The sequence below is a fragment of the Aedes albopictus genome, chromosome 3 (assembly GCF_035046485.1).
Source record: "Aedes albopictus strain Foshan chromosome 3, AalbF5, whole genome shotgun sequence".
Classification (NCBI taxonomy): domain Eukaryota; kingdom Metazoa; phylum Arthropoda; class Insecta; order Diptera; family Culicidae; genus Aedes; species Aedes albopictus.
In genome coordinates, this window is record NC_085138.1 from 81,513,502 (window position 1) to 81,530,043 (window position 16,542).

The following is a 16,542-nucleotide window of genomic DNA, read 5'->3' on the forward strand; positions in this document are numbered from 1 at the left end:
TATCACTTGCTGCAGTAGTTAGTAACTTAACGAAATTTATTTAGCCTTCCGTAACTCGCGCGGTTGACTACCTGCGTCAGCACCACGCTAATGCTGAGTACAAAAAGCGAGATTTTTTCAACGTGTTGTATAAAATACAACAGCGCGATCGCTCGAGGGTTAAATTAAAAATTAATTGGACGGAAACTTACGGAACAAAACAAAGACGACCCAAACCGTACGTTCCGTCCCCGAATTATGCGCGGTCCCACATATGCCCCTGCATTTTTATACAAAGATTATACCCAAGGGGGGTGACACTGGTTTTGCAAAGCCAAAATATCCCAAAAAAAAGCCGAAAAAAGACGAAAAAAGCCGGCAAAACCTGCAAAAGTTTTGCGGGTTTTACCGGGTTTTTTCGTCTTTTTTCGGCTTTTTTGAGATATTTCGGCTTGGGAAAACTAGTGTCGCACCCCAGATTATACCAGAGAAATGCTCAGAAAAAATCCCGGAGATTTGGGAATTAGGGCATCTTGTGAAGAACTCTTGAGGGAGTTTAATGTATTTTAAATTCACAAATGAATAATTTCTTAAAGAGCTCCTTGAAAGCTTGCTACAAAAGCCGAAAAATTGAATGAAGAATCCATAGACAAATATTGTGGTATCTGTATGGATTCATTATTGGGCCCCTATAGCCACAGCTGTGAAGGCGTGGGTGTTCAGCATGACCATGCTGAGGGTGACGGGTTTGATTTCCGGTCGGTCCATGATCTTTTCGCAAAGGAAATTTGTTTGACTTCCTTGGGCATAGGGTATCTTCGTGCCTGCCACACGATGTATACATGCAAAATGGTCATTGGCAGAGGAAGCTTTCAGTAAATAACTGTGGAAGTGCTCATAGAACACTAAACTGAGAAGCAGGCTTTGTCCCAGTGAGGACGTTACACAAAGAAAAAGAAGAAGAATAAGTATGGATTCATACCAAAATTTCTATTTAGGACTTAGGGTCTTGGACCACTTGGGCAGGGAGACCTATTTTGGGCACATGCTGCTATAACTCAGTCACGTTTGAACCAATTGACTTGATTTTTGGGTGAGATACGTGTAGTATATAGTCATGTGCAAAAATTCAAGTCAATTGGTTCGACATTGACTGAGTTATTGCAGCAAGTACCCAAAATAGGTCCCCCTGCCCAAATGGTCCCAGACCCTATATAGTCGGAATTCAGCTAGATCATGCTGAGGGTGCCGGGTCAATACCCGGTCGATCCAGAAACTTTTCCAAATGGAAATTTGTTTTTAACTTCCTTGGGCAAAGAGTACCCTCAGTGTACCAGTAGCCCGTCGTGTTTCAATAGCCGCTCACGAGCGTAGAATTTATAGGTTTCTACAAAAAATACAATCTTTTTCTCAGCGACACCACGCGCACGCTGTGTACCACAAACGTGCTTTTTTCATGGTGCAGGCACTCAGTACACGACACGACCGCTCCCGGGTTAATTAAATTGCAGCGAAGAGTATCGCACATATTTATGTCAATAAACATTAGTTATATAACGGTGAGCGGATATTGAAACACAAGCGGCTACTAGAACACTGACTATATCTTCGTGCCTGCCTATAGAAATGCAAATGGCCATTCACTGAGAAAGTTCTCAGTCAATAGATGTGGAAGTGCTCGTAAAGCACTAAAATGAGAAGCAGGTTTGTCCCATTTGGGACGCTAGGCCAAAATATTTTCTAGAAGCTTACTACTCACTAATGTTCGGTCAGCAGCAGCATGGTCTGGAGCACGACCATAATCACACTAAGTTCCACCTTCTTGCTTCTTCACAATGATGTTGCAGCAGGACTCAATGAAGGCACGACGAAAGCGAGCATGCCAGCTGCATTATAGCGTCCGTTAGCGCCTTGTAGGTGTTCTCCTAGGTTTGGTCCGGCGATTGTCTAGGATTCAGCAGGATGTTGGTGATGGCGTGATTGAAAAAAACTTCCGAGGACAACGAAGAGATGGGCTTGCGACGTGCTGGCCAGGTTTCCTGAGCTAGGCGATATCTGCTTGATCATGTCGGTGTGGTTGGAGGTGTGTGTGGATCATTTTGGTGATGGAGGAGATTCGCGAATTGATCGGTCATCGTCCTAGAACTGGCCCTGTAGTGAACCGGGAACCTTCCCGTCCACTTCCGACACGAAGAACCTCGTCAGCACTACCGTCAGCATCGAAATTGGTTCTTCCATCCACATCCTCCGGTTCCGCTGCATCACCTCGCCTCTATCCGTGTCTCTATCTTTTCCGCTGTCCGTAGAAAAGAAAATGGGAATCGGTTAGTCCGTTCGCCAACGGATGCTTCTTTAATAGAAAAAAAAAGTTATCAGAAGCTCGATGGCTTACTTACCTTTAGCATCTTTGGAAACTCAAACAACTTTTACGAACTCGATCACTTATCTAAACTAAATGCAACTGTTAAACAAAGTCTTCTTCTTCTTCTTCTTCGTTCTTTTTGCTCACTTGCTGGTGGGCACAATGAGCGGGGATGGATGGCACAGCAAAAAAAAAGCTATATTGCCAGTTTGTTTTTGTTTATAGTCACGTCGACTTTTGTGACTTTTGACAGTGCATTCAGATACTCAGAACGTTAACCGTAAGATTGATGATTGTCAGATCTGTCAGATTTAGATTTGTTTGTTTATCTCTTTAAGGAAAGCTACTACATTACGGAGAAGTGCTAGGTTGTTGTTTTCGGAGAAAACTTGGTAAATATTACCATAGTTACTCAGACCGTATTTGGCTCTAGACTGTGCGTATTTTGTGCAGGAGAAAATTATGTGCTCTGCATTCTCTACGACGCTGCAAGTTTCGCAAACGCCGTTTGATTGAAGTTTCATTTTAGCTAGCCAATAAGCAGAGTAATCGTGACCTGAGAGGAGGCGATTGAGCGTGCGAGTTTCCGAGTTCGTGAGCTGTTTCCCAGTGTACCAGGGTTTAGACGGTATCGTATTCTGGAGTTGGAAAAACTTGCGGCCTTTCCCATCTATTGCTGCATATTCGAGGTACCATTGCTGTGCGTCTTCCACTGCCACCCGACGAAAGTAATTCTCCACATCATGAACGAAAACCTTGTTGTCGCAGATATATTGTTGCTCCTGTACTTCCAAAGCTGCTTTCGCCAACTGGTCAGCTGCCTCGTTCCCGGCTGTGCCTATGTGACCCGGAACCCATTGCAGAGTCGTTTGGGTCTTCGACGCCATGGTCAGCAGCCTTTCTACTATTTCGTCTCTGTAGTGATCCTGAACGTTTGACTTGATAAACTCCAGGCCCGACTTCGAGTCAGACATGATAACGGCGTTGGTGATTCCATATTCACAAATATATTGGAGGGCCACCCAGATAGCCTCCAATTCAGCAGACATTATGCACACGTTACGCTCAAGTTTCAGACTGATTCGGAAATTCGTTGTCGAGTCATAAACGCCAATTCCACAGTAGTTCCAGTTTTTTGAGGCATCCGTATAGATGATACGCCGGCTGTTGTATTTACCATGAATCAGTGACAAGGTTAGTTGTTTCAATACCCGTTCGCTTGTAGTTTTCTTCCTCCATGGACCGTCTGGTAGCTCTGTCTCAATTGTTACATCTTCCCACTGATTCTTACAAACGAGCGAAGTGGATGTGGCTTGCAGTATCGTCGCATGATCCAGGGCAACCCGTTCAATAAAACTGCATCGGTCTTTCTCGCGATTCTGATCCTGCTCCATTGCCGAGTCAAGCTGTTGTTTCACGACTGAATTTCGGTGGTAATGTTTGGCTAATTGCTTTCCAACATTTAGCAAACGTCGGAACTCTAGCGGAAGCTGTCCTGCGATTGCATACAAAGTGTTGATCGGGGTTGTCTTTGTGCACCCGGTAACTTTTCGAAGACACTGGTTGTTCAGAACATCAATCTTTCCAAGATTTGATTTACAAGCCGAACCGTAGATAGTTGAAGCGTAGTCCATGCAACTTCTGAATAGTGCGTTGTATGCCATGCCCAGTGTTTGTGGGTGTGCTCCGTATTTAGTTCCGCTGATGACTCTAATCATGTTTTGCCGCTCTGCTAACCGTTGAACAAGATCCCTCAGATGAGCACCATACCCAAGTGACCTGTCGACGATCAATCCCAGGTACCTGTGAATCCGAACGTTTTCCAGTTTATTTCCATCGATACGAATCTCCAACTCTTTAGGGCTGTTTTTGAATAGCATCACCTTTGTTTTCTGCGGATTCATGGTAAGGTTCAGTTCTTCTGTTTTACGCTTGAACTCGTTTAGAAAAATCTGTCCTCTGGCTGCGACTTGCTCTCTGCTACCGCCTTCAATGATGATAGCGAAGTCGTCGGCGTACTGTACGAGTACCACACCTTCAACTTTGATGGTATGTAGTACCGTAGTGTATACATTGAACAACGTTGGCGAGCAAACATCCCCCTGTGGCAATCCTTGAGTGACGAAACGAGTCATTGTTTCACCTGCAACATGTAGCTCAATCTTTCGGTTTGTCAAGAACGACACAAACCAGCTAGTAATCTCTACAGGAATGTTGAGATCTAGCAGTGTTTTCTCTAGACAATCAACCTTGACACAGTTGAAAGCATTTGAAAGGTCCACGAAAACCACGGCTGCTATTCGGTTACTCCTTTTGATTTGGCAAATGCGGTTGGTGACGAACTCCAAACATGTGATAGTCGACATTCGTTTTCTGAAACCAAAGGATAAATCAGGAAGGATATTCCTTTCTTCCAGGACTGCTTCCAGTCTTTGCAAAACTGCTGAATTTAGAACCTTCAATCCACAGTTCACAAGCGAAATAGGGCGGGTGCCCTCTACCGTCTCAGGGTTTTTGCCGGCCTTAGGAATTGCAACCACCTTGATCGTTTTCAGATCGATAGGAATCCTGTTAGTTCGCCAAATCAGATTCAAGTCTCGTATTATGTTATCCCTGACCGCCGGTTGTAGCCTTTCGAGAATTTGATAAGAAACTCCATCAGGTCCTGGGGCTGACAAGCGTGTTTTCCCTCTAGTCTTCTTGGCGATGTGGCTCAGCCAAAAATCCACCGTCAAGATGTCGTAATTAGCAGGTCGTACATATGGGTCTTCCTGGTATGGTTCGATCGGAAAATGCTTATTCAAGAAATCGTTCGCTAAGTGTTTGTCTACATGAACAAGAACATTTTCTACCTTTCTCTTACCCCCTGTCAGCTTCCTCAGACTGTTCCATATAACTGTAGCAGGTGTCTGTGGATCGAAGCTAGAAACAAAATCCTGAAATTTCGCTCTAGATGATTCCTTCTTCTTCCTAAGAAAAGTAGCCTCTTTCTTCTTAAAATCCAAAAGCTCCCTAATGCCTCCGGTTCTATTGTACAAGGATCTAGCCGCTCGTTTTTCTTCCCATGCCTGCTCAACTTCCTCAGACCACCAGAACTTGGGCGAGTGTTTGTTCTTCTGCTTTGACTGTTTTAAGATGTTTCTGGTTTCCCTTTGTAGCTGCGCCATCGTGATGACATCTTCTTCATGGATGTTTTGGACTCGCTCAAAGACTTTTTTCTTGTTGATGAAAAATTTCGATTTCTGTGAACAGGCAACTTGTATTACCGTTTCCAGCGCCAGATGATGACTTCCAATTCCGTAGTCGAGGATGTTTGTCGTCGAGTCCAAAAGAATCGAGCTTGACACGATCACCAGGTCTATGGCTGAGGGATTCTTACTCACGTCTACCGGAATGTAGGTCGGTTGTCCATTGTTCATAATCACGAGATTCGCGTCGTTCACCAGGTCATACAGAATAGCGCCTTTCCCATCCGAGTGTCGTGGATCCCAAGAATAATGGTGCGCATTAAAGTCGCCTCCAATGATCACCTTCCGGAACCCAGTTGCTATGCGAAAAATTTCTTCCAATTCGTTTTCAAATTCTGAAACAGATATACTCGGCGACACGTACAGCGATATGACCAAAATGTCTTCGGCTACAATATGGCGGCCAACCGCCTGGATTTTAGGAAAATCCGGCAGCTGAACTTCTCTAGACTTAATCTTCTTATTTATGATTATTCCCGAACCTCCATATCCGTCATGTCTCGAATTTAGGAAAGTAAAAAACCCTGGTATTTTGTATTTCTTTTGCTCATGCTCAATTTTGCTCCAACATTCGGAAATGAGGGCTATGTCATAGCCCTCTTTCACTAACACTCTCGTAAGCTCTTCCTTATGTTTTTCTAAACTTTGTATATTTAGCTGTAAAAATCTGACTACATTTTCTGACATCTACTTACGGTTTACCTGATTCGTTCTGTTCATCCCTGTGCTTGCTCCTGCTGCGCGTTCTTCCGTTCTTCGTTTCGGTGTTGCTGTACCGTGGCACGGCGCCCAGGCTCCTGGACGCGCTCTCCGTTCCGCTGGTGCTCGCACGTTCGTCTGTTGCCAACTCTTGGTTGATTTCCTGCGATCGCTGTTCTGCCATTCGCTGTGCCCACCTTTCGTAGTCTGTAACTCGGAACTTGTTGAAAAGCGCAACTCCGTTACGCTCTCCCTCTCCGGATGCCTTCTTCTTCTTGTCCACAAAAACTTCGACCTGATCCGCGATGACTACATCTTCAATCGGGCGCTTGGTTCGTGGGGCCTTGGGTTTGAAAGCTGGTTTGACTATGTATTCTCCTGCTGCCATGTCCGAGTACGTATTCGGCAAAGCTGGAAATTCTTCGTTGTCTGTCAGCATGTCGTAGCGGTTTTGTGTCAGGACAGGATTCTGCTCTTTGGCCTCCATGTAGGTGAGGGTGGTGCGTGCCATGATTGTTTTTATGTTTCGCTGACGGGTTCTCTCCGGACAATCCTCGTCCGATGTGCGGTGTTCCGATTTACAGTAGAAGCATTTCCTCGGGTTCTGACATTCACCTGTCTCCATGCCCTCGTGCATTGCCGCACAGTTTGGGCATCGCTTCCTCGATTTGCAGTTCTCAGTTTTGTGATTGTATCTCAAGCAGTTGAGACACAATACCGGTCGGTTGATGAACGGTCGGACGGTGTTGATGCAGCAGAACATTCGTACCTCTCTCGGCAGCTGGCTCGCACGGAAGATGATTCCAATACGCGATGTTGGGATTTTTCTCGCTCCTTCGTATCGATGTAGTCGATTGATGCTCAGGATGGGGCACGTGCTGGTGATACTTTCTCGTATTTCATCCATCTCCATGTCGACCGGGACACCGGCAACCACACCGGAAACGGACACGAAGCTTCGTGGGACGTATGCTCTGTAGTTGCGCTCCTTCAAAGATGGGTCTCTCTGCAGCTGGTTTGCCGCCTGGGGGGTTTTCATGAAAACGATCAACTTGAACCTTCCTAACGCCCGGATGTTCGTGACGTTTTGACGATACAGATCCGACTTCGTCATCAGTTGGCCAAAAGATAGTTTGTTGATTCGGATGGAGCCATCTTTGTCATCCAGCAGTTGGACTATGACACGGTAGGGGGCTGAGTCCGACTTTTCATACTCGTACACTTGGTACGTCTTTCCGCCGTCCGGCGGCTTCCCCATTTTGCCGACTTCTTCCACGTGCAGAATAAAACGGTAGTTTTTCGACGATCGAGCAGAAGAAAAAACTTTTTAACTACTTAATCGAAAAAACACTTCACTATTTAAAGTTTTTATCGAGATGAAACTATTTTTCGACAGTTAGTTCACCACAAAAAAGTAGAATTTTCACACTCTCCCAAAATTTAATATGGCGTCACACTTGAAGGTTTCACCGGAAGTGAAACAAAGTCTTAACTTCTAACAATAATTTTCATGCACAAACGCGAGCACAAACGTAAACAAGCAAAGAGGCAAGTCCACGCACGGCCTGCGAAATCGGCAAACAAAAACGCGCCCATTTCAGATGTGTTTTGATTTTGTTAACATGTCATTTTCGTTTGACGTCTGACAGTAAATCTAGTACCATACTCTGCTGTATCACCCCTCGAAGGGCTCACTCAGTACACTGTGAATAGTCGTTAAGAAGTGAGCCATGGGAAAATCGCCAGTGTCCCGTCTGTAAATAAGTTTGTGTTTTCGAGCAACCCGCGCAGCGCTACCATTTTGACTTAACCACCCTTTTCCACACCGGTAGCAATCAAATTAGTCACTCTGATTCGTATCGGGAGGGCTGTCATATTCCCATAGAATTTTTAGCAGCGCAACTGTCCCGCTACTATATTTGGTCACCCACCCATAGCGCTACTATTTTGCGAACGCATCCAGTAGCGACCGGTAAAGTTTGCTGCAATGATGGAGGGCTGCCAAACGGGGTATAGAAGCGCACCGTTAAAGGTGCTCTTAGAGGCATCCGGATTTTTTCATGATCGCCCGAATTTGACTAGGTCGTAAGTAACAAAATTGAGCATTGAGTTCATTTCAGGCCCCTGGCATGAATGAAATTTATCGTAGCCAACATCTAACTGCCTTATACTCATATTCGTGCAAATTGAAACGAGCGTGTAATCAACAAACGCACACGGAGAAACAAAAGTACCCAAAAGTGAGTTCATTCCACCCAACTTCGAGGTTGCGTGCGGGAAGCCAATTTTGAGTTGATGGAGTCGATGTTGAGGTAGGTAGTTTGCATTTAGGCGTATACGGCCAAAGTACCTAGAGTCAAAGTTCTTTTTACTCAACCGTCGGTTAAAATTACTCAACTTTCGGTACTATGTTACTTACTCAATTTTGGCTTCCCGCATTGAACTCTCAAAGTTGGGTTGTTTTGCTATTCACTCTCTGACAACAATAAAGGGAGCGAATGAAAGAGGATGCAAAAAAGAACTCAAAAGTGAGTTTTAAAATACTCAATTTTGGGTTTTCTTGTTTTTCAGTGAGCTTTTGATTGATGTTGTGAGCCACACACGAAATCACATAAGCGAGTTTGAAGTGTTTTGTGATCATAAGCGGTGGAAAAAATGATTCCAATAACTGATCAACAAACCAAAATAAACGTTAAACAAAAAATTGTTGATGTTTTCGCATTTGACAGTGGGCGCTATTTATTAGCGCCCAGGACATCCTGTCTACCATGATTCCAATACATTGATATAGGCCGTGTCAGGGGCCTGGTTCATTTATTTAAATGATAGATTGCATGCTCATTAATGCATGATCAAAATTTGGTGCCGATGTTGTACGCTAAAGTGTCTCGAGTATACCAAAGTGGCGAATCCTTGTCGTTTTGATAGGTCTCCTGCTCGATTGGAACCTTGATTGGAACTATGGGGATGACACTAAATCGACTGTTTCAATTTTGACGTTTCTCCTCTTTGTTTTATCCAGGCTCGTTATTGTACACCTATTTTTTTAATAGTTTGAACATTGCGACCTAACCGACAAAATAATTTGTGCAGGTGTACACGGAGAAACGGAAAAAACTCAAAATTAGGTACTTTTAAACTCAATTTTGAGTTCTTTTTCATCTCCCTTTTCATGCGCTCTTTCTATTGTTGTCAGAGAGTGAAGAGAGAAACACCCCAACTTTTGCAGTTCCGTGCGTCAAGCCAGCACTGAGTTTCTAGCACAGTACTCAAATTTGAGTGAATACAACCTAGTCAAAATTTCGGTTGGGTGGAAAAAACTTAAAATTAGGTATTTTTTTCACATGGAAGCAAGCGGGAACAACCCAACAAAAACATCGATTCCATCAACTCAAAATTGGCTTGACGCACGCAACCCCGAAGTTGGGTGGAAAGAACTCACTTTTGGGTAGTTTCGTCTCTCCGTGTACTTATTTTGTAATCCTTCAGAAGCAGTTCACCAGCCGAGCACGGAACGGAACATGTCGTCCAGTAAAGCCTGGAACACATAGCGTCCGTTCCGTCGAGGTTTGTGTTTTTTTGACAGTTTTCCCATGGGAAATGTGTCAAACTACTGACACGCACAGGCAAACGTATGCATTGTGTGGGGCACTTAAGACACTGTTGCGTACTGACTCAGAAGGTTACGGTAGAAGGTGTGAAAGTTTTGGTTCTTTGTTCAGTATTCTTTGGTGTGTCTATGATCTGTTAGATGGTCGATGTGTTCCCGAGCAGGGAATGAGAACAAACCTATATGTTCCTCGATAGCTCAAATACAAAAACTGTTTCGGCAGAAAATGGATGGTTCTGGACGGGAGAATCAAACACGCGCGTCTACTCGTTACAAAGTATCGGTTTATTCTAACTTCCTTCTCTTTTACAGTGATGCCAGATGGGCGAATGGGGTTTGAAATATAACAGTTGTCAAGAAAATCGAAATAAAGAAATTTGAAATCAAGGCAATATGTCTACAAACTAGTTACTGCGCAGTGCGCCCAAACACACTCCCCCCGTTGAGGCTTCAGGCTCAACAGAAGGTAACAAAGCAACCTTGGTGATTGCTCGCTTGAAGTTGTTGCCCGACGTCTTCACCGTCACCACTCTGACAGCACCGTCATCGCCGGGGTGTGTAGCGATTATTCGACCTCGCCGCCACTGTTGCGGTGGCAGGTTCTCGTCGATCAGCAGGACCTACGCGCCGATCTTGAAGTCCTTTACTCCATCGTGCCACTTCTGACGACCTTGCAGATGGTGGAGATACTCCCTGGACCACCTTCTCCATAGGTGTTGTTGCATAGCTTGAACGTGCTGCCATCTGCTGAGACGTCCCACTTTCACATCATCGTATGACGGCTCCGGGAGAGCAACAGCAGACCGGTTGATCAAAAAATGTGATGGCGTAAGCACAGCCATGTCGTTAGGATCATCGGACATTGGACACAAAGGCCGCGAGTTTAGGATGGCCTCCGTCTGGGACAGGAATGTTGTCATCTCCTCGTATGTGAGTTTAGTCTCTCCAACGACTCGCTTCATATGGTGCTTCAACGACTTCACTCCTGCTTCCCAAATCCCCCCGAAGTGAGGGCTCCTCGGAGGAATGAAGTGCCACGTGATACCTTTGAGGCTGCAGAACTCGTCCAGTTTTTGTTGGTGTTGTTGATCGTTGAAGAGCTCTCTTAATGCAGCAAGCTCGTGGTTGGCCCCCACGAAGCAAGTGCCGTTGTCTGAATGGATGTCAGTTGGCAGCCCACGACGGCTCGAAAATCGCTGCAGCGCAGCGATGAAGTTCTCCGTTGAAAGGTTCGATACCAGCTCAAAGTGGATTGCTTTTACCACCATACAAACAAAAACAACCACGTATGCCTTCGCTAATCTTGATCCTCTTCCTCCTGTTTTCAGCATGAATGGCCCAGCATAGTCGATGCCTACCTTGGAGAATGGTGGTGACGGGTTCACTCGTGATTCCGGTAGGTTCCCCATGAACTGACTACCAGGTCTTGGATGTTGCTTCGCACAGTTTTGGCATTTCGAGATGACCCGCTTTATCACCGATTTTGCTCGCACCGGCCAGTACCGCTCACGAACGATGGCCAGCAGTCCGTTTTGGCCAACGTGGAAATGCTCTTCGTGAAGCTTTCGTATCAGGATCGTCGTCACATGATGTCGTTCCGGTAGTAGCACCTGATGCTTACCTTCGTAGGGGATAACGGAATATTTTAGACGTCCTCCAACTCTAATTAACCCGTCGTCTCCCACAAAAGGCGCCAAATTGGACAAAGGATGTCGCTTGGTAGACCCTTCCTTCAGCAACTTGAACAAGTCGGCAAATTCCTGTCGCTGGAGCACGAATAGGATGTGTTTCTCCGACCGAGCCATTTCGTCCGCAGTGATATTGGAAGTATCAGGCAATTTGTGCACCGCCAGATTGATGTAACGCTGGACGTACACCCACGCTCTCTGCAGTTTATGATAATCGCTGCATCTGGTCAGATTGATTGACGATTTCGGTTTGGCGACTGCCAACACTGTTGCCGCCTTGACTTCTGGAAGCTCTGATTCATCGAGCGGTTCCGACGAGTCCTGTGGAAGCTGCGGTTCCCACAGCTCTGGTGCGCCATTCCACCACAGTTCGTTATGCAGTAGATCCTCTGGCAGCGCGCCTCTTGAGACGACATCAGCTGGATTGTGATCGGTTGGGATGTACCTCCATTGGTACCCTCGCGTGAGTTCCACCGTTGTGGCCACTCGGTTGGATACGAATTGCTTCAGTGCCAGCGGCGACTTTTTGAGCCAGCACAAAACAATTTTGGAGTCGCAGTGCAAAATCACGTCGTCGAAAGGAACTTGCATGGATGATACTACCTTATGGGTGAGCTCCGTCAGCAACTTAGCACCGCACATCTCTAGCTTGGGAATTGTCTGCGACTTAAGTGGTGCCACACGTGATTTGCTGGCAACGAGATTCACGTTGATAGTGCCGTCCTTGTCGACACTTCGGATGTATAGCACGCCGCCGTATGCTCGCATCGATGCGTCCGAGAAACCGTGGAGTTGGATGGATGCTGCATCTCGGGAAATCAAGCATCGCTTCTTCTTCATCTCGTTGATTGCTGGTAGTTGTTCACAAATAAGCCTCCACTCTTGTGAAAGCTCGTCTGGCAGTAGTTCGTCCCAGGGTAGACCTTGACGCCAGATGTTCTGCATCACTAGCTTGCATGTTGTAATGACGGGTCCAAGAAATCCAGCTGGATCGAAGATTTTGGAAATCTCCGACAGTACGATCCGTTTGGTCCAGTTCATGTCGACCGGCCGTGGGACTCGAAAGACGAAATAATCCTCCATTGGGTTCCAGATAAGTCCAAGCGTTTTAATGGAGTTGTTCACATCGGCGTCTTCGAAATCGACTTGCTTCTCGTGCAGCTCGGCTGGAATCGCTTGTAGCACCTCGGGACTATTTCAACAAAACTTGTGCACGCCGAACCCTCCTCGGCGTAGCAGCTCCGACAGCTCCTCGTAGATTCGGATTGCTTCAGTGGTTGACGAACCACCAGTCAAAAAATCGTCAATGTAGCTGTCCTCGATGATAACTTTCGACGCCAGGGGGAATTCCTTGCCTTCATCTGTTGCCAATTGTACCAGTACCCTTGTTGCGTGGTGCAGTGAGCTGGCGACGCCGTACGTTACGGTTTGTAACTCGTACACCTTCAGCTTGCTGTCGTCGTCCAACCATAGAATTCGCTGGTACTTGCAGTCGTCCGTGTGCAGTTTGACCTGCCGGTACATTTTGGGGATATCTGCGGTAAGCACCACTTGATGAGTACAAAACTTCAAGATGATAGAGAAAAGGTCGTTTTGCACAGTGGGCCCCACAGACAGCGTGTCGTTTAGCGACAGATCTGTCGTGGTCTTCGCTGATGCGTCGAATACCACTCTGGTTTTAGTAGTCGAGCTTGATGTTTTGTGTACTGCATGGTGCGGGATGTAGTAGCCACCGTAGTCATCACTCACAGATTGGACCTCCTTCATGTGACCCAATGCTAAGTACTCGGCCAGAAACGCAGAATATTCGACACGCTTCGTTGGATTTCTGGCTAGTGCGATGACGAGCTTGTCCAGGCGCTTCCGAGCATTGTTAAAAGAGTCGCCAAGTTGACCCTGTAGGTGGTTGAATGGAAGCCGGACGATGTACCGTCCTTCGTCATCACGAGTGTGAGTGCTTTTGAAATGCTCTTCGACGGCAGCCTCAGCGGCTGTCAGATTGGACTCCGGATGGACGCTTTCGATCTCCCAAAACTTCAACATCGTCTTGTTCAGCTCTTCTTCGTAGCGGTTTAGCTGGCACACACGCGGGCATGGTTTGGCTTTCCTGGTCGGCATCGATCCACCAACGACCCACCCTAATTCCGTCTCAGCCAGTGTCAGCTCGTTACGGCCGATCTTGTGACGGCCTTTCATGATGAGATCAAAGAAAATTTCGTTCCCAATGATGAGATCAATCTCTCCTGGGGTTTGGAACTTAGGGTCGGCCAGCTGCAAGCCAGATGGCAGGGGCCAGGATCGAGTGTCAATTTCAACCACGGGCAGATTCGACGTGATTCGTTTAACGACCAGGAAATCTAAAACGAATGAGGCAAAGGAATTAACGCAAGAAATGATCTTAGTGGATAACATATACTCAACTCGGGTTTGTATGTCGTTCAGTCCACATACTGGCAAGTTCACGCGATTCATCTTGAGGTTCAGTCTGCTTGCTAGCTTCTCGGTGATTATGTTGCTGTCGGACCCCGAGTCCAATAGCGCACGGCATCTGATAGTGGTACCGCCATGACCGACCACCATCACTATCGCCGTTGAGAGTAGTACTTGGCGTTTGGAACTTCCGACGTTGGCACACAGGGATACCGCGTTATTCTGCTGCTCAGGAACTTTTGCTTCGCCACCGGCTGGGGCCGGGGGTACCGTTTGATGTTTCGCTTCGTCGACCTTTTCGGGAGCTGGAGGGGCACGAGTATCGCTGGCGTGCAGAAGACTGTGGTGTTTGCGGCCACAACCCTGCACCTTACAACGAGCTTCAGATTGGCATTCATTCACCCGATGTTTCGCCTTCATACAGTTGAAGCACAAGTTTGCTTTGGTGGCAACGGACTTGCGCTCCGTGACAGTCATGTTTTTGAACGTTGAGCACCGGAAGATAGGGTGATCCTCCTTGCAGCAGGCACACACTTCCATCGAGGTTTGCACGAATGACTTGAGTTGGGGTTGCGACTTCTGTCCAACCACTTGGCGTTGCTTGCTGGAGCCCGCAGTTGATTGCTGCGCCGGCTGCTGGAACCGACTTGTGCGCTGCAAAACACGACCACGCTCTCGAAGAAACTCCATAAACTCGACGTAGTCTGGCAATTCACCGCTACCGAGCTTCAATTCCCATTGTTCCTGGGTCTCCCTGTCGAGTTTCTTGTAGATCACATTGACGAATACTAGCTCTGCCAGGCCTCCAACTGGATACCCGTGACCAGTCAATGCTTCGCTGTGCTTGGCACAAATCTAGACCAACTTGGTGATGGACTTACCGCGAGTCTCCTTCGTGATTTTCGGGCAATCCAGGATGGCATCGATGTGGGTATCGAGTATCAATCGTTTGTCTTCGTAGGCGTCTTCCAAGATCCTCCAGGCAGCATCGTAGTCATTGTTATTTACAATGTCCTGGTCGATCTTGTCCTTAGCGTCACCGGTGAGTGCGTTCCGCAGGTGTAGAATCTTCATGGCCGGGGTCTCGTGGGTATACCGCGACATGATACTCTGGAACAGATTCTTAAAACTGTACCAGTTCTCTGGATCGCCGTTGAACGTAGGAAATGGAGCCTGCAGGTGTGGAACTGATGCAGGGGCTTGAACGTACACCGACGGTTGTCCGGTTGTGGTAGCTGCAGACACGGTCGGCACACTAGCTTGTTTGTGAGCTCTGTCTTGGCAATCTTTCCTTGTAGCTTGACGTACACCGCATTGTGGAGTTTTTCGAATGATGTGTACTCCACTCGTTGTGCTACTCGCTCGTCCTTTGAGAGCAGCAGCGAAATGTCAGAGTACGTTTTTTCGTACTCGTCCGCACTCCGGCGTAGGTTTTCCTCGAACAGCTTCAGCAAATGGATGCTCACCGATTCCGCGTTCAACGAATCATTCATCCGCATCAATTTATCGACGAGCATGTCCCGCCGATCCAACAGCGATTCCAAATTCCGCTCCATAATGCGGCTCTTCTCCTTCGCTTCTTTTTCTGCTTTCTGTTGAGCGATGGATTTGACTACACTGCTGGTGGATCCTGACAAGGTATCCAAAATGTTTCTTCGCGGGATCGTTTTCGAGTGCGCTCCACGGGGCGTCTCCGAATCACTCATTCGTCACACTTTTCTGTTTGCCTCTTCTACGGCCGTTTCTTCGTTTTTCGCTTTGTTTTTGTTTTTGTAAACACCGTTCCCGCTGCGGCGACGACTGAACCGATTCAACCGGTTCGCTCGCAGGATGACAACCACTTGTACGTTTGCTTCTGGTGCCACGGGCACACACACTATTTCAGTACGAATGCACTGCCACTTGCGCGCGTTGTTGTCACGGACACACTCGCGGCGCATACGTCATCAGCACACTTTTTCGATCGCAAAGATGACTGACACTGCTTCTGTGCTACGAGCACACACACGCAACTATTTCTTCAGCCAAAATGGCGTCTGATTGCTTTTCGTGCCACGGGCACACACTTCAGGCGGTGTTTTTCGAAGATGGTTAATTGCTTCCGTGCCACGGGCACACACTTGGTGGCGAAACGCCGACCGAAAATTCTTCGCCAGCTGAGGCAATTTCTTCAACTGGTCGTTTCACAGTATGGTGGCTGTTTCGAACCGCCGACGGCAAAGTTTCACGAATGTTCACTTTTTTCGGAACTAGCACCGAGCTAATCGCGTTCCGACATGGACCGGGAACCACTCCAAATTCTCCGAAGATCCGGGAGAACGGACCTAAAAATGTTCCTCGATAGCTCAAATACAAAAACTGTTTCGGCAGAAAATGGATGGTTCTGGACGGGAGAATCAAACACGCGCGTCTACTCGTTACAAAGTATCGGTTTATTCTAACTTCCTTTCCTTTTACAGTGATGCCAGATGGGCGAATGGGGTTTGAAATATAACAGTTGTCAAGAAAATCGAAATAAAGAAATTT

At 46.9% G+C, this 16,542-nt stretch overlaps 2 protein-coding genes across 2 annotated transcripts; both read right to left on the bottom strand.

The window, feature by feature from the left end:
• Window positions 1-10,518: 10,518 nt before the first annotated feature.
• On the bottom strand, window positions 10,519-12,627 carry LOC134290256 (uncharacterized). Its single transcript, XM_062857355.1, has one exon. It carries the CDS (start codon window positions 12,625-12,627, stop codon window positions 10,519-10,521), a length of 2,109 nt encoding a protein of 702 aa, XP_062713339.1.
• A 156-nt stretch (window positions 12,628-12,783) lies between these two features.
• Window positions 12,784-15,722, bottom strand: LOC115266428 (uncharacterized). Its single transcript, XM_062857356.1, has 3 exons — window positions 15,233-15,722; window positions 14,898-15,158; window positions 12,784-14,825 (listed from the first exon to the last, which is right to left on the bottom strand). Exons 1-3 carry the CDS (start codon window positions 15,720-15,722, stop codon window positions 12,784-12,786), a joined length of 2,793 nt encoding a protein of 930 aa, XP_062713340.1.
• Window positions 15,723-16,542: the final 820 nt, after the last annotated feature.